The 26,276-nt window shown below is 42.1% G+C and overlaps 1 protein-coding gene across 2 annotated transcripts; it reads right to left on the bottom strand.

Moving 5' to 3' along the window:
- Positions 1-204: 204 nt before the first annotated feature.
- Positions 205-25,669, bottom strand: LOC110526514 (anoctamin-5). 2 transcript variants are annotated; one of them, XM_021607549.3, is made up of 21 exons: positions 25,291-25,613; positions 18,260-18,307; positions 13,943-14,013; positions 12,895-13,002; positions 12,153-12,221; positions 10,540-10,824; positions 10,326-10,445; positions 10,089-10,204; positions 9,809-9,943; positions 7,405-7,510; positions 7,041-7,101; positions 6,772-6,923; positions 6,589-6,663; positions 6,241-6,469; positions 5,820-5,998; positions 5,585-5,682; positions 5,266-5,387; positions 4,966-5,171; positions 4,566-4,768; positions 4,265-4,370; positions 205-4,064 (listed from the first exon to the last, which is right to left on the bottom strand). In XM_021607549.3, the coding sequence occupies exons 1-21, from the start codon at positions 25,364-25,366 to the stop codon at positions 3,840-3,842; spliced, it is 2,790 nt and encodes a 929-aa protein (XP_021463224.1). In that variant the 5' UTR covers positions 25,367-25,613; the 3' UTR covers positions 205-3,839. The 2 variants fall into 2 exon arrangements, with proteins under 2 accessions (XP_021463224.1, XP_021463226.1); XM_021607551.3 differs by lacking the exon at positions 18,260-18,307 and having other exon boundaries at positions 25,291-25,669.
- Positions 25,670-26,276: the final 607 nt, after the last annotated feature.

Below are 26,276 nucleotides of genomic sequence, written 5' to 3'. Positions count from 1 at the left end.
CATCCTTGAAGTACACTACGTTTTACATGCAGTACTGGCTGGGTGTGAAATCGTGACGATCAACTTTATTTAAAAAAAACATGATATTGACTGTTATTTGTCAAATATTTGAATTATTTCTCATATGAATAGGCTACTATTGTCATAGAAATAAATGTGAATTTGAGATTTCTTAGTTAAACAGTAAATTGTAGAGTGCACACATTTAAAATCCTGAAATATTTTATTTAAAGGAATTACATTATCAAAATGTTGTTAATAAGGTCAATAGCCTTTCATGCAAAACAAGCAAGATAACATATTTACACAACACAGACTGATTTTAAAACATATGAGTTGTGAAACATCATAGGAATAGAACAATAGAAAGTTATTGTTTTTGAAGAACAACCCAAAAAGTAAACATAGACATTTAAGGCTTTGATCTACTGGTCATGTACTGTGGCTTCCACCCTGCATGCAAGAAGGACATGAGGAGTCAAGAGTCTCCCAAGGGATTTTGTCTGTGTGGCTGAGAGTGGTGTTAGTCAAGCACTGGAATATTGACAAGCCTGAGATAGTGATGTAGCACGTGACTTTGAAGTTGAAGTTATACCAAGTAAAATCATCCAATGGCATAGTTTCCACCATCACCATGAAAGGCTATTAAGATTTACAAAACAGATTAGTTCAAAACAGATGAACCTAGAAAAAGCCTACAGAATCAAATCTGGTCAATAAACGACAGAAATACCTAATCTTACATTGAGTAAACTATACTTTACAAATGTAATCTGTACAACAATCTAAATAATAATTGGGTTGTTTACTGAAATGAATGTTGCAACTACTGTACATATCCCAACATTCTTCATGTGTATACTGGCTGTGATAAAATAGTGTGAATTTATTGCTGTAAGGGGGACAGTTCACTCATGTTGTTAAAATATGCATGTTTCCTTACATTGAATGTCTATGGGACACAAGAGATTGTGATGCATACTCTGAGTCTATATACTCTATAGCTAACACCTCTGTTTGCACAAATCACATTACAGTAACTTGAAATCGATTCAATAAGCTACAGAAGTTGAATTTCATAAAAATTGCTTTGAAACATGTAATCTAAAGTCAACTTTCCTTTTAATATGAGACCATCCAGACATGTTGGAATGATTGACATTAAACATTTAATAATGTAGTGGAGTTTTCCGTCTGAAAGACTCATTGGCTAAATCAAATCAGTCCCATATAAGTGCTCTGTGCTAAAACAAAATTAAAAAGAGAATGTGCTACGGAGTACAGACACAGATTATGACAGAAAAAGCAGGAATGATCCATTTAACTTCAGTAAGTAATGACTAACAGGGCTGAGAAAGGTGATTTTCCTGCTTGCAATGAGTTTGAAAAGTGTCAAAATAAAGAGCAGATAGATACATGTGTGAGTAACACAGGCAAAATCACATTTGCCTCCCACACCAGAAGAAATCATATATACAGCTGCATATCTCACCATAAATCTAAACAAGAAAGAGGAATGCAACCCCAAAAACAGGGCTAATATTTTGTCTGGTATGACTTAATATGCCACTCAAAACATTTCAAATGGAGTGTAGATTGTATCCACTGGAAAGGGCTCTATCAGACCAAACATACACTACAGTTCAAAAGTGTGGGGTCACTTAGAAATGTCCTTGTTTTTGAAAGAAAAAACATTTTTTTTGTCCATTAAAATAACATCAAATTGATCAGAAATACAGTGTAGACATTGTTAATGTTGCAAATGACTATTGTAGCTGGAAACAGCTGATTTTTAATGGAATTTCTACATAGGCATACAGAGGCCCATTATCAGCAACCATCACTCCTGTGTTCCAATGGCTGATGTTTTGCGGGTACTATTTAATGAAGCTGCCCGTTGAGGACTTGTGAGGCATCTGTTTCTCAAACTAGACACTCTAAAGTACTTGTCTTCTTGCTCAGTTGTGCACCGGGGCCTCCCACTCCTCTTTATTTTCTGGTTAGGGCTAGTTTGTGCTGTTTTGTGAAGAGAGTAGTACACAGCGATGTATGAGATCTTCAGTTTCTTGGCAATTTCTCACATGGAATAGCCTTCATCTCTCAGAACAAGAATAGACTGACAAGTTTCAGAAGAAAGTGCTTTGTTTCTGGCCATTTTGAGCTTGTAATCGAACCCACAAGTGCTGATGCTCCAGATACTCAACTAGTCTAAAGAAGGCCAGTTTTATTGCTTCTTTAATCAGGACAACATTTTTCAGCTGTGTTAATATAATTGCAAAAAGGTTTTCTAATGATCAATTAGCCTTTTAAAATGATAAACTTGGATTAGCTAACACAACGTGTCATTGGAACACAGGCGTGATGGTTGCCGAGAATGGGCCTCTGTACACCTATGTAGATATTCCATAAAAAAAACTGCAGTTTCCAGCTACAGTAGTCTTTTACAACATTAACAATGTTTACACTGTATTTCTAATCAATTTGATGTTATATTAATAGACAAAAAAAAACAACAAAAAAAACAAAAAAAAAAACAAGGACATTTCTAAGTGACCCCAAACTTTTGAACGGTAGTGTATGTACAGTAGACGTATGGGTGTATTACCCTCTTGGACCATCAATCTAGCATTACCCAGCTGAGAGAAGCAGTTTTTAAAAGGGCCACTGCAGTCAAAATGCTGTTTTTCCTGTGTTTTATATCGAAATTGTACAACAGCTGATGAAAAAAAATGTGATCAGTTATTTGCTGGTTGAACATACAATATACACAGTACCTCCTAATCATCAGGTTTGCATGGATGGGAGTTTCAGCTTTCCATGGTGACATCACCATGTAGTAAATTGGTTGATAGACCAGATGCAAAGAAAGTTCCAAACATCTCTGCCAATAACAGCTAGTTTTGAGTTTTCCCCTCCCCACTCAGACTACTCCCAGACAGTCCTAGCAAAATTCTTGCTTGAAAAAACAGTTTAGCTAAAAAGCAATTTTAGCCAATTTTTACGGTAAGGTACTTAATTGTTACCCAGAAATAATTTGATATTGATATACAAACGGCTGCATTGGGCCTTTAATTTACAGTTTCTGCATTGACTCCCATGAAAATATCTCAAATACATGACAGTAACGCAAGGAAAACACATCACATTCAATGTAGCCCAGCTACAACAAAATTGAAGCAGATAACATGCCAACATTTGAAGGCAAATAAATTAGATTTTTATATGTTACATTCTATCAAACATGCATATTTCTTTAAAGGTCATTTATTAGATAGCTGCTGATAAAAGCCATGGGATATCTTTGGCAGTTTTTGCTGGACATTTGTTAGTAACATATTATGACATTGTAGATAAGTTGAGCATTAGATTACATTTTTTTCAAGAAGCTGTATATTGTCTGGCACAATATCATGAATCCCAATAGCATTTAACTGAACACTTAACAAGTTGGCACATACTTTTGTAGGATTCCATAATATCCTATCACAATCAACACTGAAAGACTGAATCAGTTGCAAGAAACATCATTGCACAGAAGATATGAAGCAAGCAGAACAATAGGAGCTTGCATTGCAACAGCATTGGACGTTGAGAAAAGGTGACAAGATGTGGCCATCGATCAAATTATTCCATCCCTGCCTCCAATGAAAGTCCTAATATAGGTGAAAAGGTTGAAATCTGCTAGCTGCTCATTAGAAAATGAACAAACAACAAAACAAAGAGAAACAGTAGATAGGATTGCCCCATTGCCAGAAGCCCTTTACTGTACTTCTGTTTGCCTTCAGTGGAGGAGACTTCACAGCAACACCCTGGTGGGTGTCAGTTCATTGATTGGTGGCCTACAGGCACTCCGATAACACGTCATGCTTGTCGGTGGCAGTGCAGACCTCAGGTTTGGGTTCAATGATAAAACTCTGACTCAGCTGGATCTTGAGCTTCTCAACCTCGTAGTTGTGCAGGTATTCCTGGATGAGGTAACGTTCCCGTTTGATCCGAGCCTTCACCTCGGATGGCACATCCGGTATCAGCCAGGCCACAAAAAACTTCACCACAAACACCACGTGCTGATGGGAAAGGAATACATTTCTTTACAGAGCATACCATTATCACACACTCACCTTATTAAGTACAGATGATAACATGTTGAAAGACAGTGATAGCAAAGATTGGGCTCTGCTGCATACTGTATATAATGGAGAGAGCACCTGCTGGTTTAGAGTGGAGAGATGTGCTGTGTTCCATAGACATATTTTGGATGGCTTACCTCCATGATAATGATGAAGGCCAGTTTGGCTGCCAGGATGTGCCAGAATTGCATAGTGTGGGAGTACTGCCTCTGGTGGCCTGGAGGGTAGCGGTAGTCACGGTACCTGAGACAATATATAGGGCCAATGTCAAGACACAACAACTACATACAATCGTGCTAAACCCCAAGCATTGACCTGTCCTCTGTAAACATCTGGATTAATACAATCACATCTCCATAGTCAAGACGTCAAGTGAAGTCAAGACAAAGGGTATTTAAATGTGCAAGTGAGTGGCCTGGCATTGCAGTCGCTTCCCACCTGCAGGTGGTGATGAAGGAGCTGTTGAACCAGGCAGGAATCGCCCCCTCCTCGGGCGTACTGAGGAGAGGGATCTGGGAGATGTCATACACTGACAGGCTGTTGTTGATGTAGCCACTCATGGTGGCTTCAGAGCCAGGGTGGTAGGCATACAGGTAGACCAGGCGGGGGATCATGTCTGAAGTAAAGGCCATGATGAATGCCTGGGAGATGAGAGAGCATGAGAGGGGATCCAAGACACATTGAACTATTGAATTACTGTATTTTGATTATACATATATATGAATTGTATGAATTATATATGAATTGTAAAATGGGGCTGTTCAACAATAAAGACATAGATTTGAACACTTGATAACAACAACGTGGCTACAGCTTAATAACATTTAATCCTACTCACATTGGTGACAACCGACAAGATGGCCACCACATTGAGGATCTCCTGCCATGCTCCGATGTTGTGGGCCTTGGCCGCCACAGGCCGGCGGAACTGGGTGGTGAACTTCCAGGAGTCCACTCTGACCTCCAGGATGTTGTTACAGAGGGCCAGCAGGGGGGCCAGGGGGAAAGAGGCCACAAACAGAGTGATGAAGCCAAACTGGATTACTGCAGAGAGAGAGAGAGAGAATGTTGATGAACAGCCCTACACCGTCTCCTGTCTATGTGGGAAGAGAGTGAAGTGGGTTAAGGGCCTCCTTACCCATCTCCAGGTACTCATAGAATAGGCCCAGCTGGCTGAAGTTCTGCAGGTCGTGGTCCTGCTCCCAGCGGCTGTACTGGTCTTTCCGGGCCTTCCTGCTGCACCACCAGTTCCTCAGCAGCCTGACAGGATATAATATAGATCAAGAGAATACTGAACTCTGAGGAGGGCACGTGTACAAATTACATGCTGAATGTCGGACATCTTTAACAAGTTCAAGCTGGTTCACACCCCATGGTGGAGTAAATATGCAACTGAAAGGTCATCGAGGTACATTTCGCAGTCTATCAGAAGTAGGTCAGAGGTCAGTGAAACTCACGGCAGTAGGGCCTCCTGGATGTTCCCACACACCTGCTTCCCTGTCATGACAATCACCAGCTGGGTGGTCAGCTCAATCAGACAGCCTCCTGGGTCACACTGGGACAAGTTGCAGTGGGTGTTTAACAGTTAGGTTTGAGATCTAAACATAAATACTGTAGTTTATTCTTCAAAAGGTGTGAGTTTCATATAATAGAATATTATATATACTGTAGATGGTGTGTGACAAAGCTCACCTCCTCGTTCCTCAGCCTGCTGTATTTGCCAAACATGTACGTGTAGTTGCCTGGGTAACCCACAAACTTGCCCTTGAAGAAGGCCACGTAGAAACATGAAGAATAGTAGTTGACAAACTGGAAGAGGAACATCTTCATTGTCAACTTGTTTTCATACTCCAGATGTGTCTTGGGAATTTCTGTTGGAGCAAGTAGTTGGAGGTCAAAGTCATTCAAGGCACACCAGCTACCTAAACTAATGGGTGTAAAGTACTGCTGAGGTATGAGTGAATCTTTATAGGAGAAAAAATGTAAAAAAATAAATGAGTAGGAAATGTATAGTTAATGTGACCTGGGGTAAACATCACTTGATATGCCATCAGTGTTCCATTTCCTGCTACTCCTGAGAAAATCGTCATGATAGGGAGCTACTCCTCCTCACCCATATCTGTGATCCAGATGGCCACTCGCTCATAGAAGAAGTTAAGGATCATAATGATGACAAAGTTGATAAAGGAGGCGGTGACAGAGGTAGCGAGCTGCGGGGTGATGAGAGAGCCCACCAGATGGATCTTCTTAGTGGGGCTGTCCTTCATGATGCTGGCAAAGGCTGCATACACAGCCAGCCTGTAGACTATCACCCCAGTGATACAGGCCACAATCAGAAGCATCTGTGGAGAATACAAAATCCACATGCTACAGTGCACACATACAGCCCACATACAGTATACTGCACACTGGCGAACAAATGCTTGCAGACACACAGAGTTGGTGTAGTATGTTGGCTTACCCAGAACAGAACAGTAACCCCGGAGAGGCAAAAGCGACCACACTTTTTGGGGAGGGGTAGGTATGGCTCCATTTCCTGCACAATAACAAATAACGGAAAGCCCAGTCAGTAGTTTTTCATTGAATACTTTAGAATTTGCACAGTATTACAAGTAGTGTGTAATAACCAGTTGGCAGCCCGTACCTGGGTGATCCGGTTGAGTCTCTGGTCAGTGCACTTGGTCTCAAACTCCGGGCGGATCTGGAGCTGCTGCTGCTCCTCCTCGAAATCCACCAGGTCCCACTCATACTCCAACTGGGCCTGGCGCCGCTTCCAGAACTCCAGGAACAGAGTCACTGCAGAACCGACAGGGTCATTACACTCTAACAGTAACAGTCTGTCTCCCTCACAGGGGATGTACTGTAATTCTCCAACAGGTTAATACAGTAACAACAGAGTGGACAGACACTTACCCCAGATCCCCATAAACATGGCAAAGAACACGGTCCCCTCGTTATCAAACAGATGGGATTGCTGGAAGAGGGAACATGGGACAGGATGAGCTCCTAACCACCCAGAGGAAATGACATGCTGTGCTTTGGCCACAGCAAGATGACATACTGCACACTCAGCATGGAAGATTTCACTGGCTTTGATTGACAGGCTGGTTTAAACAATAAGCTAAGCATGCAGAATATTTACACAGACAATATTTTTTTTAAGTGTGAAGAGCCATCAATAATTAGATGTAATGGCCAATCATCAAGAGATTATGATTAACCATTTGAGGAAAGATTACATTGTGAATGACAGAATAAAATGTGTATGTTCCCTTACCCAGGATGAGAGGCACGTGGAGTTGAGCTTCCAGTAACTACACTTCTTATCACACAGCGGACACATCACAATACTCCCTCCAATGCTGGGGTCACAGATCTCCTTACTGTGGGAGAGATAAATAGGAGGAATAGAAAGTGGGAAAGAACATTAATACATTTGATATGACGTGACTTCACATGTCCTGTATAGACTGACAGATGTGCGTGATTTAGTGTACTGTTGGGTGTGCAACAACAAAGATGTTTTTTTTTTACACAATTATTATTAATATACTGAATACACACCATTAGGTGTGTGTGTGTATGAGAGCCCACTTGGGCATTATTCAAAGGCTGTGTTTAAACAGGCAGCCCAATAATTTGTATTTTGAACATTGAGATCAGATCTTATTTGTTGTTACTTTTTAAAAACTGTTGTACTTTTTAAACTCGGACAAAACAGAGAGGCTTGTTCTAGGTCCCAAGAAACAAAGAGATCTTCTGTTGAATCTGACAATTAATATTGGTGGTTGTACAGTCGTCTCAAACAAAACTGTGAAGGACCTCGGCGTTTCTCTGGACCCTGATCTCTCTTTTGACGAACATATCAAGAATATTTTGAGGACAGCTTTTTCATCTTCATAACATTGCAAAAATCAGAAACTTTCTATCCTAAAATGATGCAGAAAAATGTATCCATGCTTTTGTCACTTCTAGATTAGACTACTGCAATGCTCTACTTTCCGGCTACCCGGATAAAGCACTAAATAAACTTCACTTAGTGCTAAACACGGCTGCGAGAATCTTGACTAGAATCAAAAGATTTGATCATATTACTCCAGTGCTAGCCTCTCTACACTGGCTTCCTGTTAAGGCAAGGGCTGGTTTCAAGGTTTTACTGCCAACCTACAAAGCATTACATGGGCTTGCTCCTACCTATCTTTCCGATTTGGTCCTGCCGAACATACGCTATTGTCACAAGATGCAGGCCTCCTTACTGTCCCTAGAATTTCTAAGCAAACAGCTGGAGACAGGGCTTTCTCCTATAGAGCTAAATTTTTATGGAATGGTCTGCCTATCCATGTGAGAGACGCAGACTCGGTCTCGACCTTTAAGTCTTTATTGAAGACTCATCTCTTCAGTAGGTCCTATGACTGAGTGTAGTCTGGCCCAGGAGTGTGAAGGTGAATGGAAAGGCACTGGAGCGACGAACCGCCCTTGTTGTCTCTGCCTGGCCGGTTCCCCTCTCTCCACTGGGATTCTCTGCCTCTAACCCTATTACTGGGGCTGAGTCACTGGCTTACTGGTGCTCTTCCATGCTGTCCCTAGGAGGGGTGCGTCGAGTGGGTTGAGTCCCTGACGTGATCTTCCTGTCCGGGTTGACGCCCCCCTCGGGTTCGTGCCGTGGTGGAGATCTTTGTGGGCTATACTCGGCCTTGTCTCAGGGTAATAGGTTGGTGGTTGAAGATATCCCTCTAGTGGTGTGGGGGCTGTGCTTTGGCAAAGTGGGTGGGGTTATATCCTACCTGTTGGCCCTGTACGGGGGTATCGTCGGAGAGGGCCACAGTGTCTCCCGACCCCTCCTGTCTTAGCCTCCAGTATTTATGCTGCGAAGGTTTGTGTCCGGGGGCTAGGGTCAGTCTGTTATATCTGGAGTATTTCTTCTGTCTTATCCGGTGTCCTGTGTGAATTTAAGTATGCTCCCTCTGATTCTCTCTCTCTCTTCTCTCTGAGGACCTCAGCCCTAGGACCAGGCCTCAGAACTACCTGGCCTGATGACTGCTTGCTGTCCCCAGTCCACCTGGTCACGCTGCTGCTGCTCCAGTTTCAACTGTTCTGCCTGCGGCTATGGAACCCTGACCTGTTCACTGGATGTGCTACCTTGTCCCGGACCTGCTGTTTTGGACTCTCACTCTTCCGCACCTGCTGTCTCTAACTCTGAATGATCGGCTATGAAAAGCCAACTGACATTTACTCCTGAGGTGCTGACCTGTTGCAACTTCTACAACCACTGTGATTATTATTATTTGACCCTGCTGGTCATCTATGAACTTTTGAACATCTTGGCCATGTTCTGTTATAATCTCCACCCGGCACAGCCAGAAGAGGACTGGCCACCACTCAGAGCCTTGTTCCTCTCTAGGTTTCTTCCTAGGTTCTTCCTAGGTTTCTAGGGAGTTTTTCCTAGCCACCGTGCTTCTACATTTGCATTGCTTTCTGTTTGGGGTTTTAGGCTGGGTTTCTGTACATCACTTTGTGACATCGGCTGATATAAAAAGGGCTTTATAAATACATTTGATTGATTGATCATCTGCCAATAATTGGGTGAAATATTAGAATTGGGCAGCCTGTTTAAATGCAGACAATTAACTGTTTTCCTATTTTTCAAATAAGGCACCTTTCTGCCCCCTGGTGGTACTAACCTTGTTAAATTATCATCGTAGCTTAGCACACCATAGGTAAAACATATGACACCCATGACCGCAGCAAAGAACAACATCTCTGTGTAGAAGCCCAGCCAGGCAAAGTAGATCCCAATCTTCTCCCCATAATACTTCCTGTTAACAACACAGACATAATTCAACTTATTTGGCATTAGGGAGTAGGGACACTTAGTATTTGCATGGTGTTATAGATCAGCGCTATAGATTTGTGTCCATGCATGGGGGAAATGTAACCGATGTCCAGCCGATTTTATCTTACCTGATGAGGTTGAGGGGCTGCTCCTTGTAGAAACAGAGGAACCTAGCCCAATTCTTATAGAGGTGGTAGCGTTCGCTCTCACACTGCTTATTTGTGTTCCTCTCCCAGTATCGACACTGACAGCATAGAGGACAGGAAAATAATCAGCTCTAGTTTAGAAATAAATCTGACATCTTCACATGAAATCTACTGTGAGTATGTTGATGTGATATAGGTGGGGCGTCACATGATTCTTACATCATGAAGTGGAAAGGCTGAGGTGTAGGTCCCGTTGTTCAGCAACCGCTTGATACCTTTCTTGTCTGTCTCCTTGCGGTCCTCTTTATGGTACGGACAGCGAGACAGGATGTAGTACACCTGACAGGAAGGGACATCAGATCTCTGTGTGTGTGTGTGTGTGTGTGTGTGCACGCGTGTCTCTCTGGATTCTGTGTTAAGATTCTGTACTCACTATTCTGTTGCGTGTGGAGGGGGGGAAGAAGGTGTCTCGGTTTTTGATGAGGAAGAAGTCTATCTTGTCCTTATCAAATGGAGAGGTAAAGTAGTCAGGCTGTGGGCGCATCACCTTCCCTGGCAGGCGGAACGGTCGGGAGAGCCACTCCAGTGGAACGTCCTGTCCGTGGGGGATGTCGCTTTCCTTAAAGGGAACCTTGATCTTCAGCACGTCAGCGTAGGTGGCCAACACCTCCCACGGGGCGTGGATCTTCAGGAAGTATGTTTTCAGATCATCCGAGTCCTAAGAGGAAGGAGTTGAGAGAGGACAGAGCGAGGCAATTTGACTGACCATACAATTTAAGCACAAAACAGAGTAATCATATAAAATATTGAGTACATTTATGATACATTTGTTATATTTTCACCTAAAAGTTTGTAAAGAAAACATAGAAACAAACACTCTGTACAAAATATTAGGAACAGCTTCCTAATATTGAGTTAATTTCAGAACAGCCTCAATTCATCGGGGCATGAACAACAAGGTGACCCAAATGCTTCCCACAGTTGTGTCAAGTTGGCTGGATGTCCTTCGGGTGGTGGAACATTCTTGATACACACAGGAAACCATCAGACTGTTAAACATCAGACTGTTAAACAGCCACCACTAACATTGAGTGGCTGCGACTCAACTCCAGCCACTTTAATAATGGACATTGGTGTAAAAATATATCACTAGCCACTTTAAACAATGCTACTTAATATAATGTTTACATACCCTACATTACTCATCTCATATGTATATGTATATACTGTACTCTATATCATCTACTGCATCTTTATGTAATACATGTATCACTAGCCACTTTAAACTATGCCACTTTGTTTACATACCCTACATTACTCATCTCATATGTATATACTGTACTTGATACCATCTACTGCATCTTGCCTATGCCGCTCTGTACCATCACTCATTCATATATCTTTATGTACATATTCTTTATCCCTTTACACTTGTGTGTATAAGGTAGTAGTTTTGGAATTGTTAGGTAGATTACTCGTTGGTTATTACTGCATTGTCGGAGCTAGAAGCACAAGCATTTCTCTACACTCGCATTAACATCTGCTAACCATGTGTATGTGACAAATAAAATGTGATTTGAAACTGTTGAGCGTGAAAAACCCAGATGCGTTGCAGTTCTTGACACACACCAACCTGTGCGCCTGGCATGTACTACCATACCCTGTTCAAAGGCACTTAAATCTTTTATCTTGCCTGTTCACCCTCTGAATGGCACATATACACAATCCATGTCCCAATTGTCTCAAGGCTTAAATATCCTTCTTTAACCTGTCGCCTCCATCTACACTGGTTGAAGGAATCATATTAGGTAAGCTTTCACCTCGATTCACCTGGTCAGTCTATGTTGTGGAAAGAGCAGGTGTTCCCAAAGTTTTGTACACTCAGTATATGTTAAAAACCTTTCTACCACTGAGGAAAGAAGACTGTGGAGTGAAATTCCCCTTTAAGAATGCTCTGCTGAGATATTCCCCACTTTGCAGTAATGTGATGTGCTGCTGCATGATGACCACTAGAGGACGACAGCGTGCCACGGATGGGTAACTCACCGATTTGTACTCAGTCTCAAGCTCCAGTCCAGCCTTCTTAAGGTTGGCCTCAAACTCCCTCCTCCTCTCCTGTACAAATACAGAGACAGACACACATGCACTTTACGCAATAGCAAGGATCAGGGCAGAAAAGCATTTATCCTTGTATCTCCCCCTCTATCATCTCTGCTATCACTTTATCCTTCCTCGTATTCTAACTTCCCCATTCATTCTCATAATCTTTCCTTGGGAGGATCCATTTTGTTCTTGTAGAAGCTCTGTTGAAAGACTGCCTGGCACCAGTCACAGCATTCTCAAAGTCCAAAAATCAGAAGCTAGAGGGCCTTGTAATAATGACATTTGGTCTGTCTATGGTCTGTCTGTGGCATGAAATCTTTGCTTCTCGGTCAAGAAAGAGGTGATGCAATTACCCCAACAACAAAGTTTCAACCACTGGGAACTTGTCAGCCACTTCCTTTTAGCCACCTTCTCCTCTTTACCGCCCTGATTCAGGCTGATTATGAGTCATGGTCACGTGGTCAGTTGACCCCAGACACCGTCTTTACTGTGAAAAAAGGTATTGCAACGGAAAACTGAAATAGCTGTGTTCTTATTGAAGTCGTTCAGACTCAAAGCAAGCCTGACCACTCCAAGGTTAATGCTCTGTGCTGTCATGTCCGTGTTGATAAACTGCCATGTGTCTCTCTGTAACCACACAATGCTCTCTGTCACGGTGTTGATGATGGTGCGTTATGCTGCCCACCTGCTTCTTCTCTCCATCCTTGTCATCTAGGTACGACAGTATGAAGTCAATCCTGCGAACCCCGTCCCTGAAAAACACAGTGTCTTTGTTCTGCTGTAGTCTGTCAGTCTGGAGGGCAGACAGAGAAGAGTGTCAGAACACTAACCCACACAAACTATTGCTCTCCTCCTCCTATGAACAGAGAACATCTGTTTACTGAATGTGACGATGCATGTTAAAAGCATATTATAAGTACATGGTCGTAGTTTAGTATATCGTTTAGGACACGGCCAAAATGAAATAAACACATTTATGTTGTAATGAGTGTGGACTTTCTTTTGTGTGGTTTGTCTTATGTTACTTGAATAGGAGTTAGGAGGCAGTGGATCCTGGACATGTTCCAGTGAAGGCATGCCTATCATTATGCTAAACGTAGCCCTCAACTATGGCAAGCAAAGTGGTACATACTGCACTAGTGCCTGAAATTAACTTTTTGGTTTTTATAATAACGTTAAACCTAGTCTTGATATTCTCAGATCATCCCAGACCAGTATACAGCCACTTCTTGATTCAAGCCCCAAACCTGGCACAGATAAAGAGAGGAGCTCTCTGAGAGACACTGAGGTCTTGCGACTGAACAATGAGAACTGTAGTAGAAAGAGGTCAGTTGTTTCCAACTTAGGCAAGGTACACAAAGGCATGCAAAACAACCTACTTTCAATACACACTCACTATTGATCAAGAATATTGATCACGGATGAGGATCAATCAAGCATGTGGAGGAAGACTAAAAACAAAACACATAATCATACATTTCTTACAGCCAAATACGCACATAAGTGCAAAGAAATGTATCTACTAATCCTTCAACATTTTGTTAACCTTTATCATGTAAATCATTTGATGTGTTTTTTGTTTGTTGCAGCGTTCAATTCATTTGCCCGTTGCATGTCAGAACACTGCTGCATTACAGCACAGAGAGCTTGGGAAGTCATCTAGGGCAGGGATATGTTAACGTAGAGGGAAAGGAGAGTGTCCAGGCAGGTCCACATGGGGTCATGGGACTCACCTCTGTGTGTCCAGGTAGCTGTGTACCTCCGTCCTCTACAAAGTTATTAAGACTGTGGCCATTACATTCCTCTGTGTAGAGAAAAGAAACACGAGCAGAGATTAGTTCCCATAAAGGGCAATCTGCAGTTGCTCCATACATTTTTGGACTTAGGATATATAGTACAATGATATACTGCATATGAGTCCATTGATTCTTGAATAATATAACTTATACATGCCTCATGAGCTTAGTTTAACTGTCACACCCCGTCAGAACACAAAATATAAACTAGTTTTAATCAAATGTTGGTAAATATTGTAAATGTAAACAAACACAGTATAGCCTCAAAACATGTTTAAAACTATAATTTGAGTATCTTGGAAGGTCAGTCCTTGCATCTATCCCACTGGGGAAAAACTGGTTGAATCAATGTTGTTTCCACATAATTTCAATAAAAATATCAAATGAATCATCGTGGAAAACTGGTTGGATTTGTAAAAAGTCATCAACATCAGGGAATTTCATCTCTATTTCACCCAACTTATAACCTCAATCCAATGTCATGGTGAATTCACGTTAGTTGACAACTCAAACAAATGTAAATAAAAAAATGTATGTTGCACTGAGGTCTAAGGATTGCCCCTTTAACAGAAAACTGTTTACAATGTACAAATGACATAGTGATATGTGTGCAGAAATGTGTGACCACACATTTACTTGAGAGAAAGCAATGGGTTATTTGTCTATAATATTTTACGTAATTATTCCAGCCTCATCACACGAACTAGCCTAATAGGTCATATGAGATACAACATACACTTGATATGGAAATGTCAAACTTGTTCCCTGTGGTCATGTATGATACCTTCACTACATACAGTCAATTGGCTAAATGAATCCTAGAAAAATAAAGCTATGTTATTTAACTAAAATGACTGTGTAATGTCATCAGATACACTACATGACCCATCCCTCTGTTTCCACCAACATTCCTTTTCTACAGATTTGCCAATGATTTTGCAGATGATCGAGTCGGTCTCCCTCCTATTGCGCAATAGTTCTATATTGAGAGCAGGGATTGCTGATGTGAAGAAAACAGCATTAGTCTGTCAGTGGAACTGTGTTGTGGTCAGATGTCAGAACACCCCAACACACCACTGTGTTGACATGGACTGCCCTCAGGGCAACAGCATGGTGAAATAGACATGAAGACACTCACTCTCCCAAGAGCTCTCAGACATAAAACCAGGGGAAAGAACTAAACACATGTGCCTATAAAAGACCAACTTTCACAAAAGCACACTTTCCATCTGGAGACACACAGACAAGAGACACACAGCATTCCAGCAGCAGAGCAGAGCAGAGCACTCCCCCAGCCTGGCAGAAACCGCTAGGAGGGAATGTGCTCATGTTGCAGCGCTGCCTGCCGCCTGGTTATTTCTGAATGCTGGGAAACAAGCACTTCCTGTGGGGAGGTTAGGCCTCTACGTACACGGAGGGATGGGGGAGGGGGCAGCAGCCCAGTCAGAGGCCCTGTAGTTCACTCAGACGTAACACAATCTAGCTTACCACAGGAAGGATTTCTTCTGCCCTGAGCCTTTCTTTCATTGGATGAGTAGGATATTTTTAAAGAACCAGAGGTTTGACTGAGTGCCTTGCAAGCCAATGAGAGGCTCAAGGGAGCCGCTCTGTACAGCTGAGAGGTAAATTAAAGAGACAACTCATGAGGTAGGAATGATGTTGAGACTGCCAGCCAGCCAGATGAGTCTGAGCACAAGCATCCCTAACCCTTATGAAGGACAAACTAGCAGAGGGGTGTGCCAAGCTGTGATGATTGTACTGCTAACAGTTATTATCAGTCCAGAGCTGAGCAAACACAGAGAGAGAGAGGGAGTGTGTTACCAACCAGGGACAAGGCCACTTTTATTAGACATTTACAGATAGCAGCACATCCACACACATGCAGAAACACACAGTATAGTATACGCATAGTATACATACGTTCACATACACCTCAGCACCCAAGCAACACACATTTTTCAATGTTTTCAAAAAGGAATACAATGGGAGACACATATCCTCAAATACAGTATGGTTGAACACATAAATACACTATTGTTTGTATATATCCCATATATTTAAAAGTATGTGGACACCCCTTCAAATTAGTGGATTTGGCTATTTCAGCCACACCCGTTGTATAAGTGTATAAAATCGAGCACACAGCCATACAATCTCCATAGACAAACATTGGCAGTAGAATAGCCTTACTGAAGAGCTCAGTGACTTTCAGTGGCACTGTCATAGGAGGCCACCTTTTAAAATTTCTGCTCTGCTAGAGCTCCCCCGGTCAACTGTAAGTGCTGTGAAGTGAAAACTTCTAGGAGCAACAACGGCTCAGCCGCGAAGTGGTAGGCCACACAAGCTCATAGAACGGGACCGTTGAGTGCTGAAGCACGTAAAAATGGTCTGTCCTCGGTGGCAACACTCACTACCGAGTTCCAAACTGCCTCTGGAAGCAATGTCAGCACAAGAACTGTTTGTCGGGAGCTTCATAAAATGGGTTTCCATGTCCGAGCAGCTGCACACAAGTCTAAGACCACCATGCGCAATGCCAAGCGTTGGCTGGAGTGATGTAAAGCTTGCCACCATTGGACTCTGGAGCAGTGGAAACACGTTCTCTGGAGGGATGAATCATGCTTCACCATCTGGCAGTCCGACGGACAAATCTTGTTTTTGCGGATGCTAGGAGAACGCTACCTGCCTCAATGCATAGTGCCAACTGTAAAGTTTGGTGGAGGAGGAATAATGGTTTGGGGCTGTTTTTCATGGTTCAGGATAGGCCCCTTAGTTCCAGTGAAGGGACATCTTAACTCTACAGCATACAATGACATGCTAGACGATTCTGTGCTTCCAACTTTGTGGCAGCCATTTGAGGAAGGCCCTTGCCTGTTTCAGCATGACAATGCCCCCGTGCACAAAGCGAGGTCCATACAGAAATGGTTTGTCGAGATCGGTGTGGAAGAACTTCTCTGGCCTGCACAGAGCTCTGACCTCAACCCCATCGAAAACCTTTGGGATGCATTGGAAAGCCGATTGCGAGCCAGACCTAATCGCCCAACATCAGCCCCGACCTCAATAATCCTCTTGTGGCTGAATGGAAGAAAGTCCCCCCAGCAATGATCCAACATCTAATGGAAAGCCATCCCAGAAGAGTGGAGGCTGTTATAGCACCAAAGGTGGGGACCGACTCCATATTAATGCCCATGATTTTGGAGTGAGATGTTTGATGAGCAAGTGTCCACATACTTTTGGTCACGTAGTGTACCACCTCCTGGAACTAGACCCACATTCAGATAGTAGGAGATCCACTAGTGAAGATGTACATCAAAATAACACCCACTGTCTGCAGAACACCAACTTACTGTAAACAAGTCTGTAGTCTCCAGCACACGCTAAATTAAACTGACATTGATAACCCCATCGAAGTCCTAGAGAACCTCTCATCCTACTGTAGCTGACCTACAAGTACCTTCAGTGGGTAGTCTGGAGTGATTAATACCTCACATTGTCTTGCACATCCATTTAAGAAATAAGGTCCGAGGGGGTGTGGGCTGTTCTTATGCATGAAGCAACGCAGAGTGCCTTGATACAGCCCCTAGCTGTGGTATATTGGCCATATACAACAACCCCCCCCCCGAGAGGTCATATACAGTCTGATATACCACGGCTTTCAGCCAATCATCCTTCAAGGCTTAAACCACCCAGTTCATATTATTTCTTAGGTGCTGGATAAATGCATAAAGATGTATGCACTCAGTGCAGGTGTTCTTTCAGCATCTGCTAGGAGTGTTGGCCTTAAGCCTTGGCCTTAGATCTTTATAAAGGGAGAGCTCTAGCAGATTTCTGCTCATGTTTCCCTTTCGGATATATCAAATAACCCACAGAGAGATGCACAGATAAAATTATCCCAAAATGTCAAATATGGTACAGGTAAATTCAATAAAATTTAGCATGTTGGATTTGAAAGGTCATTTCCTTGCTTCCTGTACTAAATAAAATGGAGTGATCCACTGGTAAACCCAAGGCCTTGGCACTCACTCACAGAGGACCAGAGGATGCAGAGTAGTATAGGGCTGGGTTTGGGCTATGAGGAGCCTGGCTCTGCAGCTGCTGGCATGAAGGGAGGCTGAGCAGCGAGCAAACAGCACAAGCCTCAGAGTAACCGACAGCAGTACATACAGACACAGCCACTGACTATGAGGTGAGGTTAGGAGAGGATGAAACGATGGATGGACAGACAGGTGTCACATTAAGCCTTTCGTCTGCCAGTACCTGTTAATAGTTTCATCCTGAATGCTGTCAGCACAGCAGGGCCATCTTCTTCAGAGGAGAGACACGGGACAAAGGGGTTAGTCTGCTTAACAAAGTGCTGCTGGACATTGATAGATGCTTTCATGATATCATAGATACACAAATTCTGAATTAGAATATCTAGAGTAGCACCCACCAGACACAGACACACTAGCCTCAAACAAAAAGACCATGTGTTAAATATGTTTGATATATTCTCTGTTTGGCTCAATCACAGTAAGTGGCAGTGTGAGGACAGGAATACATTATTCAATGTTCATTTGTGGCATAAAGAAGCTGTCACCTTGATGCTGGTGAGGACCTAACAGCACCTGCGTCACCTGCTCCCACCGGCAGCACCTGTCTACTTTCCAGTGACAGTCACAGTGCCTTCCTGATTGTTTATTGTTTCAGCCAGATAAACCTTTAGACAGCCTGGTAAATGATGTATTTCATCAGACCAAGCCAATTTGGTTAGTGATTTAAATGGTAATACGAGGCCTGAGCTTTAGGCTACTTTCCTCTAATGAACCTTCTCCTCTTCTGTTTCAGCTACTGGGCTACCACTGTTATTCATGTTTCAAGTTTTATTAGTCGTTTGTACAGGATACACATGGCATACCATGTCCAACAAAATGTTTACAGGTTCCTTCTCGACAATGCAACAACAATAAGGAAATGTAAAAATATGAACATAAAGTAAATGGCTAAGTAGAATAAAATGTTTAGCATAAGTATAATACAAGAAGGCACAATTTATCAACAGCAGTTGTGATGTGTGTGTAGCATGCATTTTTATGTGTGTGTGAGTGTGTGTGTGTGTGTGTGTGAGTGAGTGAGTGCATGTGTGCTAAGATGAGGAGAGGAGAGTCAGTGCAGGTGGTCAGTCCAGTTTAAGTGTTCAGAAGTCTGATGGCTTTTAGATAGAAACTGTCTCAGACTGTAGGTATCATACCTCATGCTCCAATTCTGTCTTCCCAATGGTAATGAAGTGAAGAGCTGATGGCTGGGGTGTGTGTGGTCCTTGATGATGCTGCAGGCCTTCCTCAGGCACCGTTTTGAGTAGATGTCCTGGAAGGGTGACAGCACAGTTCCAGTGATGTGCTGGGCTGTCTTCACCTCCCTCTGAAGGGACTTGCGGTCTGGACGGAGAAATTCCCGACTGTACCAGGCCGTAATGCAACCGGTCAGGACACTCTCGATGGTGCAGCTGTAATATTTGGAGAGGACCCGGGATGGCATGTCAAATTTCTTCAGCTGCCTTAGGAAGTAGAGACACTGTTGCGCCCTCTTGACAAGAGTGGTGGTGTTGTTGGTCCATGTCAAGTCCTCTATGATGTGGATGCTGAGGGACATAAAACTAGTGACTCTCTACTGCAGTCCCGTTGATGTGGATCGGGGAATGTTCCCTCCCTTCCTGAAGTCAAGAATCAACTCCTTTGTTTTGCTGATGTTGACGGAGAGGTTGCTGTCCTTGCACCACAATGCCAGTTCACTTACCTCGTCCCTATAGGCTGACTCATCGCTGTTGGTTATCAGGCCTACGACCGTGGTGTCGTCAGCAAACTTGATGTTGGAGTTGGTGTCGTGCTTAGCCACACAGCCGTTGATGAACAGGGAGTACAGCAGAGGGCTGAGGACACCCCTGGGGGGCCCCGTGTTAAGAGTAAGTGAGGACGAGGTGTTGTTGCCTATCCCCACAGCCTGTGGTCTGCCCATCAGGAAGTCCAGGATCCAGTTGCAGAGGGTGGTGTCCAGACCCAGGGCTCTGAGCATCATCATCATATCACAGGTGAAATTGTTCTCTGATGAACTACAAAAGTGCGTCAATCTCATGTCATGTTAGGCCAGGGATTCTCACAGTTTATAATAGATAGAAATACAATTCATAATAGATAAAAAGACAGTTTATAATAGGCATTGTGATGCTGCACAGTGACGCAGTACCCTATTTAATTAGATGGATATCTAGACTAAAAGTTAAAGCATTACAATATGTCTGTATATACTGTAGGTCAATAAGTACTAAATGGAAATGATTGGCCCATTATGTGCCATTCATCCCCCACATAACTAGAGCTGATTAGTTTATCAGGGAAACACTGTAGGCCACACACTCACCACATTCTCATTCACTCATGACCAACATGGTAAGATAACCGGCCATATGTCTTACGGCCCTACATACAGAAGATGGATCATCTAGAAGGCCAGCATGTGAGGCTTGTGCAACATACATCCTATTGTTGAAAGATGTTCGTGTAGGAGACACAATGAACCACAACAATGTCACTATGTTGCTACCATGGCCTGATGTGACCTATTATGTCTAAACTCTTATCATCCTTGTAGCTCCAGCTAAAAATAGCACCATGACATATCAGACTGGCTTCTTTTGACTGACTCAAACATACATGACTCATGGCTCCAATAGCCTAACTACTGACATCATCCCCAAGTTCATTTTCTCAGGGGAAAGACAACACACAGGATACCTCACTGAAATTACATTGGTTTCCTTACCCTGTAGGAAGAAAGACCAATCCATGTTTTGCTTTTGTTTACCTAGCTGAAGTAACCAAATGCTAACTTGAGGATTTTTAAATACATTTTATTTAGCATGTTTTAAATGAAGCAGCATAGGGTCTATGTTTAGGGGGAAGCCATTCTAGTTTTGATTTACATTTGGTTGAGTTGTCAACTAACGTGAATTCAAACGTGAAATCAACAAAACACCATGCAATTGTAATTAGGTTGTAAATTCTGTGAAAAAAAGATTAAATTCCCTTTTGTTGATGACTTTTTTCCAATCCAATCAGTTCTCCACGTTGATTCAACGTCATCACATTACATTTTTTTGTTGAAATGACGTGGAAACAATGAGTCAACCAGTTTTTGTCCAGTTGGAAAGCTGTTTTGAATCCCCATTCTCACATCGTCTGTTGATGACTTTCTGCACATGGAACAAACAAAATCTCCCTTCTTATCTCCAGGATACAACTGGCCTAGACCCAGAAGGGAACTTTGCCTTGACAAAACCCTGAAAGTTAGATCAGTAGAGTGGAGCAATATCCCGGTGCCCCTCCCAGCGAGGGATCGTGGGCAGAGCAGATAGCAGAATTCATACTTTATCTTCTCTAAAACAGACATGAAATGTAATTCTTCTAATACTATACTGTTTGAATGAGGCATTCTTGCATAAGGAGGAAAAGTAGAAATGTTAGAATATTACAGATCTTGTCCATCAGAATTATTCCCCTAATTTTTCTCATCTGCACCCTTTGGCCTTGTTGCGTACTGCATAATCGCCACTGAGGATATGGCAGAGTACATGAAAACAAACTTTTGTTCTTTGTTCTTCGTAGCTTGTTGCCTGTTCAGATGTGATGCCCAGGTTAACCCACAGATAGAACATGGAATGCTTTGGCACAGAGCTTCCTAAACCCACAAAGCAACACAATCACAAAGCCCACTGTGATCAAGTGCATCGACCAATGTTACTCAAGATGTATATATTAATCTGCTCATGGCCACTGAAATGTAATTGTGGAAGACCAAAGAAGGGATAATAACCAATTGGAGGTGAAAGGAGAAAAGTCCAGGCGTGTAATGTTTTTATCAGAGAAGTATTTATATGAGAAGTTAGTTAACACTCTCGCATATATTCAGATATTCAGATACTGCTCACAGTCTGTCTAGCTCCGCTATCAAAGAGAAAATATAATTACTCAGCCAGTTTCCATGGCAACACTGGGGCTCCCCCTCGTCTGTGAGCCAAGATGAATTCACTGGCTTGCCCTCCGTAGCCAGATATAAAACACCTTAAAATGGAAGCGGTACACAACTGTCTAATACGTTTCTTATTAGATCATCAATGATTAAGGGTGAGTGCTGTAATGTAAAGATTATTATTTAGGCCTGGCCTAGTTTGTGCCTGACTGCCCCTGATCAAGACCAATTAGGCATGCAGAATTGGAAACACGCTATGAAATTAATAGAGGTTTTACTGCGACAGTGAGAGATGTTGTTTACTAATATTTGATAATACTACAGTGCCTTATCGGAACCTTTCAAAAAAACTATTTGGGATATGTAACTGATTTAGAGCCATGAGAGCCATAACAAGGCAGCCAGTGTGAGCATGTGGGTAATATAACTATGAAAATTATTATTCTGCAATAGAACTGTATTATATAGATGCAGATGAACCTGAAGTCTATTCACGTTCAGTCCCTATATAAAACTGTCAGCATGGTGATCCACAACACAGACGCACATATAAATAGATCTTTGTTATTGTTATTGTGCAGGAAGGTTTTCCCTGATAACAGCCAACACAAAGCCGTTGGTGTGAAAGGGCAGTCTATCAACACAGAAGTCCACACCATCTAGACCCAGTGTGGGTAGTCAGCCATACTATGGATATTTACCAACAAGGAGCCTTAACACAAAAGGGCAAGTGACAGATTGTCCTTAAATTAACCTGCTCATTCAACTCACTACACATTGAGAACAGAAATACCTATTGTTCAGAGATAGTGGAACCTGTTTCTGATATACCAAAATAAGTCAAATGGACAGCAGAGTCAACAGATTTTTCACCTAATCAACTCGAGGATTCAAACCAGCAACCTTTCAATTACTGGCCCAACGCTCTTAACCACTAGGCGACCTGCAGCCCTATAGGGGTGAGATGCTGGGAGTAAACAGTGTGAGACAGGTTGGAGGGAAGCCGGACTGTTTCCATCCATCAGTGAACTTGCACCAACTCACTTCATTACCCAGCAGAGAGGCGGATGTAACAATATCTCAAAACCATAATTACTGCGGCATTATTGAAACCATTTTACTGTCGACATTATGAATGGTCAAGTACTATTTTCTGTGAAGCCATACATAATACATCGCAGCCTACAAAGTATTTTTAACAAAAGGAACATTTGTAATTGTTCAAATCTGTTTATTACCCACAGCAGCTCTACATTTTCTGAGCTACCTCTCAACCAGCAACATTTCATAGAGGGACCCTTGCTACCATGACAGCTTAACACATTATGCAGTGGATGGCTGTATTTGGAGACACAGTCGTCTCTGTGGGCAACTCTGTATAGGCACACTGCCACATTCTCACAAATTGTGACATTTTTGTTTTAACAAATGTGATCTAGTAATATATTCTGCATATATTCTGGCCTTTACGGCCTATTTGTCACTAAGCACAATTGGAAAAACAGTAGTAGTGTTACAGTCCAACTCCTCCCTACAGATCTCTTCAGTGAGTGACTGCTCAGTCAGTCCATAGCATCATGGTCTATTCCCTGTCTAAATTGGCACTCAAGGTAGAGAGACTATCAGCAGATAATTGTGTTTAAGAGTTCATGCACTCAATGTTAACAACTATCTGTTCTCCAGCATGTAATTATGGGAGTATTACCTTGGGACAGTGTGGCACCACACAAAGCAAAGGTTATAGATATGGATTAGAGGCCTACTGAAGCCCTTTGACACATCCTGAAACTAGGAAATAACTGAAAACAATTAGCAATCCAATTTGTGTTGGATTTTACAAATCCATGATTAGACAGTTAAGGACAACCACATGCGATGGAGTGGACATGTCTGTCTTAGCACATCATTGCAGATGTCTACCTATAACTTGTTTCCTTTTCGCCATGAAATTTCATGGAAAACATGAACATAGGACACAGCTTATTCACACAGGAGCACATTAAGGGGAGACGTACTGAGCAATACTGAGAGCAATACTGAAGTTATGGGGCAGTTAATGGTGTTTAAAAGGGCGGGCATGGCCACAACAATGGCCAGTTTCAAGCGACATTCCTTGTGCAGTGTGGAGTGACTAATAAGTTCTCAATAGAGGGATATAGATAAGCAGAGTGCCGCTTGCATCAGCTTTACTAGGCCTATACATTAGCACAACAGATCAACCTTGCATTGAAGAAGACATCAATCTGCAATAATTATTTTATCACAAACCTGCTTGGAAATTATTATAATTACATCATTATGAATAATATTTAACTTATTTGGACTCAATACTAATCACTTTGAATGCTGATGTGCAAATCAACAAAGAAATTGCCAAATACATGCCATTTTACAGACTTCTGGAATGAGCTTTAAGTACCTGTCCAGTAAAAATCTCTTTCAAAAGTTAATATTCTGATAACTCATACCCAAGTAATGTTGCTGACTCATGCGGCCAAAGCATAAATTGGAGAGAAAAAAAACTTTAAAAACCCGCTTCAAACTTCAAAAAAATGTATTGCGATTTCCTTATAGAGGATGATGTTATCCTCTAGATGGCCAATCAGCAGTCTACTAGCTAAATATTTTTTTGGGCCCATATATGCCCACACCATTCCAACGCAGAAAACACAACATACTTAATTGCAATTTTTTGGAATGAGAACGACTTCACTCATATTGTAATTAATTATTGGTCCTATTTCATATACATCTGGAAACATTGGACAGTTACTTTAATTTGTTAGTTTCTCAAACTTCAAGTTTGTCCTTCTCTCTCCCAGTAGACCTGTCAGCATGTGAATGACGTCATTGCATGTATTTTCAGTTATTTCAGAACTATTTTTCAAACCTTTACCATTTAGTTGTACAACTGTGAAACACATGAAACTGTTTCCGAAACATAATCTGTTATAAATAACATGTACATTCCATAACATTTGCGACTCTTTAGGCAAAACATTGTATGTGCCTCATCCAGGTAGCCCACTAACGTACAGTGACATATGGCACAGACAGAAGTAATAGCCATTAGCCAAACATTATTCCGAACCCAAATGATAGACAGTGGAATTTCTAGTCACAAAACTGATCGAAGTAGCCTTTGGTTGGATGTGTTTCCTTGAGCATTTTCTGAAAGCGCTATAGTAAACTTCTTAATAGCCAATGAAAACAAAGATGATGGTATAGTCTACATTTACCGTGTATATTACCAAAGTAGGCTAATCTCTGAATGTGCTTTTTACCTCCAATCTGGGAGTCCATTGCGCTCTTCATTTCGATCAAAATGTCATCCCTTGCCTTTCCCGTTATTCTTCTCATCTCCACCGACTATGAGAAAGGAGTTGCTTTTTCTGGAAAGTGAGGACGGAGAGAGAGGATGCCACCCCACGACTCGATCCTCGACCCACTGTATTTTAGTTTGAGGCTTGGGTTTCACACCAAAAATCAACGATTCTGGCATTCATTGGCTGAAAGAATAGCCCAACATTGTCTTGACATATCCTATCATATTATGATTGCACTCATACTGCTTCTCTATCCACGATACATATTAAAGGGGAGTGGCAAAACCACGCACATTCTGGCGGCAAATCATTGTTCTTGGGAATTAGTGCATCATGCATTTTACCATGTGAATGGCCTCAAACTGGATGTTTGGTAATTTTGTACGGTTTTGAAAACCCTTCAATTCTCACCAAATTAATAAATATTTTGTACAGCCTAATCATATGAGCCTAACTGACTATCCTACTAAATTATTTCAATTTGTGCTATGTGAAGAAACACAGTCCACCAAGCAAACTGCATGCATATACATACATATATATATATATATATATATATATACATATAAATATATTTACTTTCTCTTAGAATTAGGCCTAAATGATATATCATATATTTCAAATTTATTCAAAATATGTTCTCTCTGACAGAGTACAGTACTAATTGAAGATGGGTGATGGTTCTTAAAATGTAACCTACTTTCTAGTTTTTTTTTGTAGAGAAAAAAAAACGATTGGGGGAAACACTGGAGGTTTCGGTGGAAAAGGTTATGTGTGTCAACTGTGGGGTGCCCATGTTTGCTAGGGATCGAAAGAGTGGGTGCAAGAGTGGCAGGTTGAGTTGGCCAGAGTCAGAGTAAGTCGTACAGAAGGTGTCTTATGCTGAGGCAGTGAGGGATCCTGAGAGAATCCCTGTGAGTAGGCCTAGTAGATCTGTGACAGCA

Source organism: Oncorhynchus mykiss, chromosome 6 (genome assembly GCF_057628025.1).
Source record: "Oncorhynchus mykiss isolate SJ-2025 chromosome 6, ASM5762802v1, whole genome shotgun sequence".
Classification (NCBI taxonomy): Eukaryota; Metazoa; Chordata; class Actinopteri; order Salmoniformes; family Salmonidae; genus Oncorhynchus; species Oncorhynchus mykiss.
The sequence above is the reverse complement of the archived record's forward strand: the minus strand, read 5'-3'. Positions and strand labels throughout refer to the sequence as shown.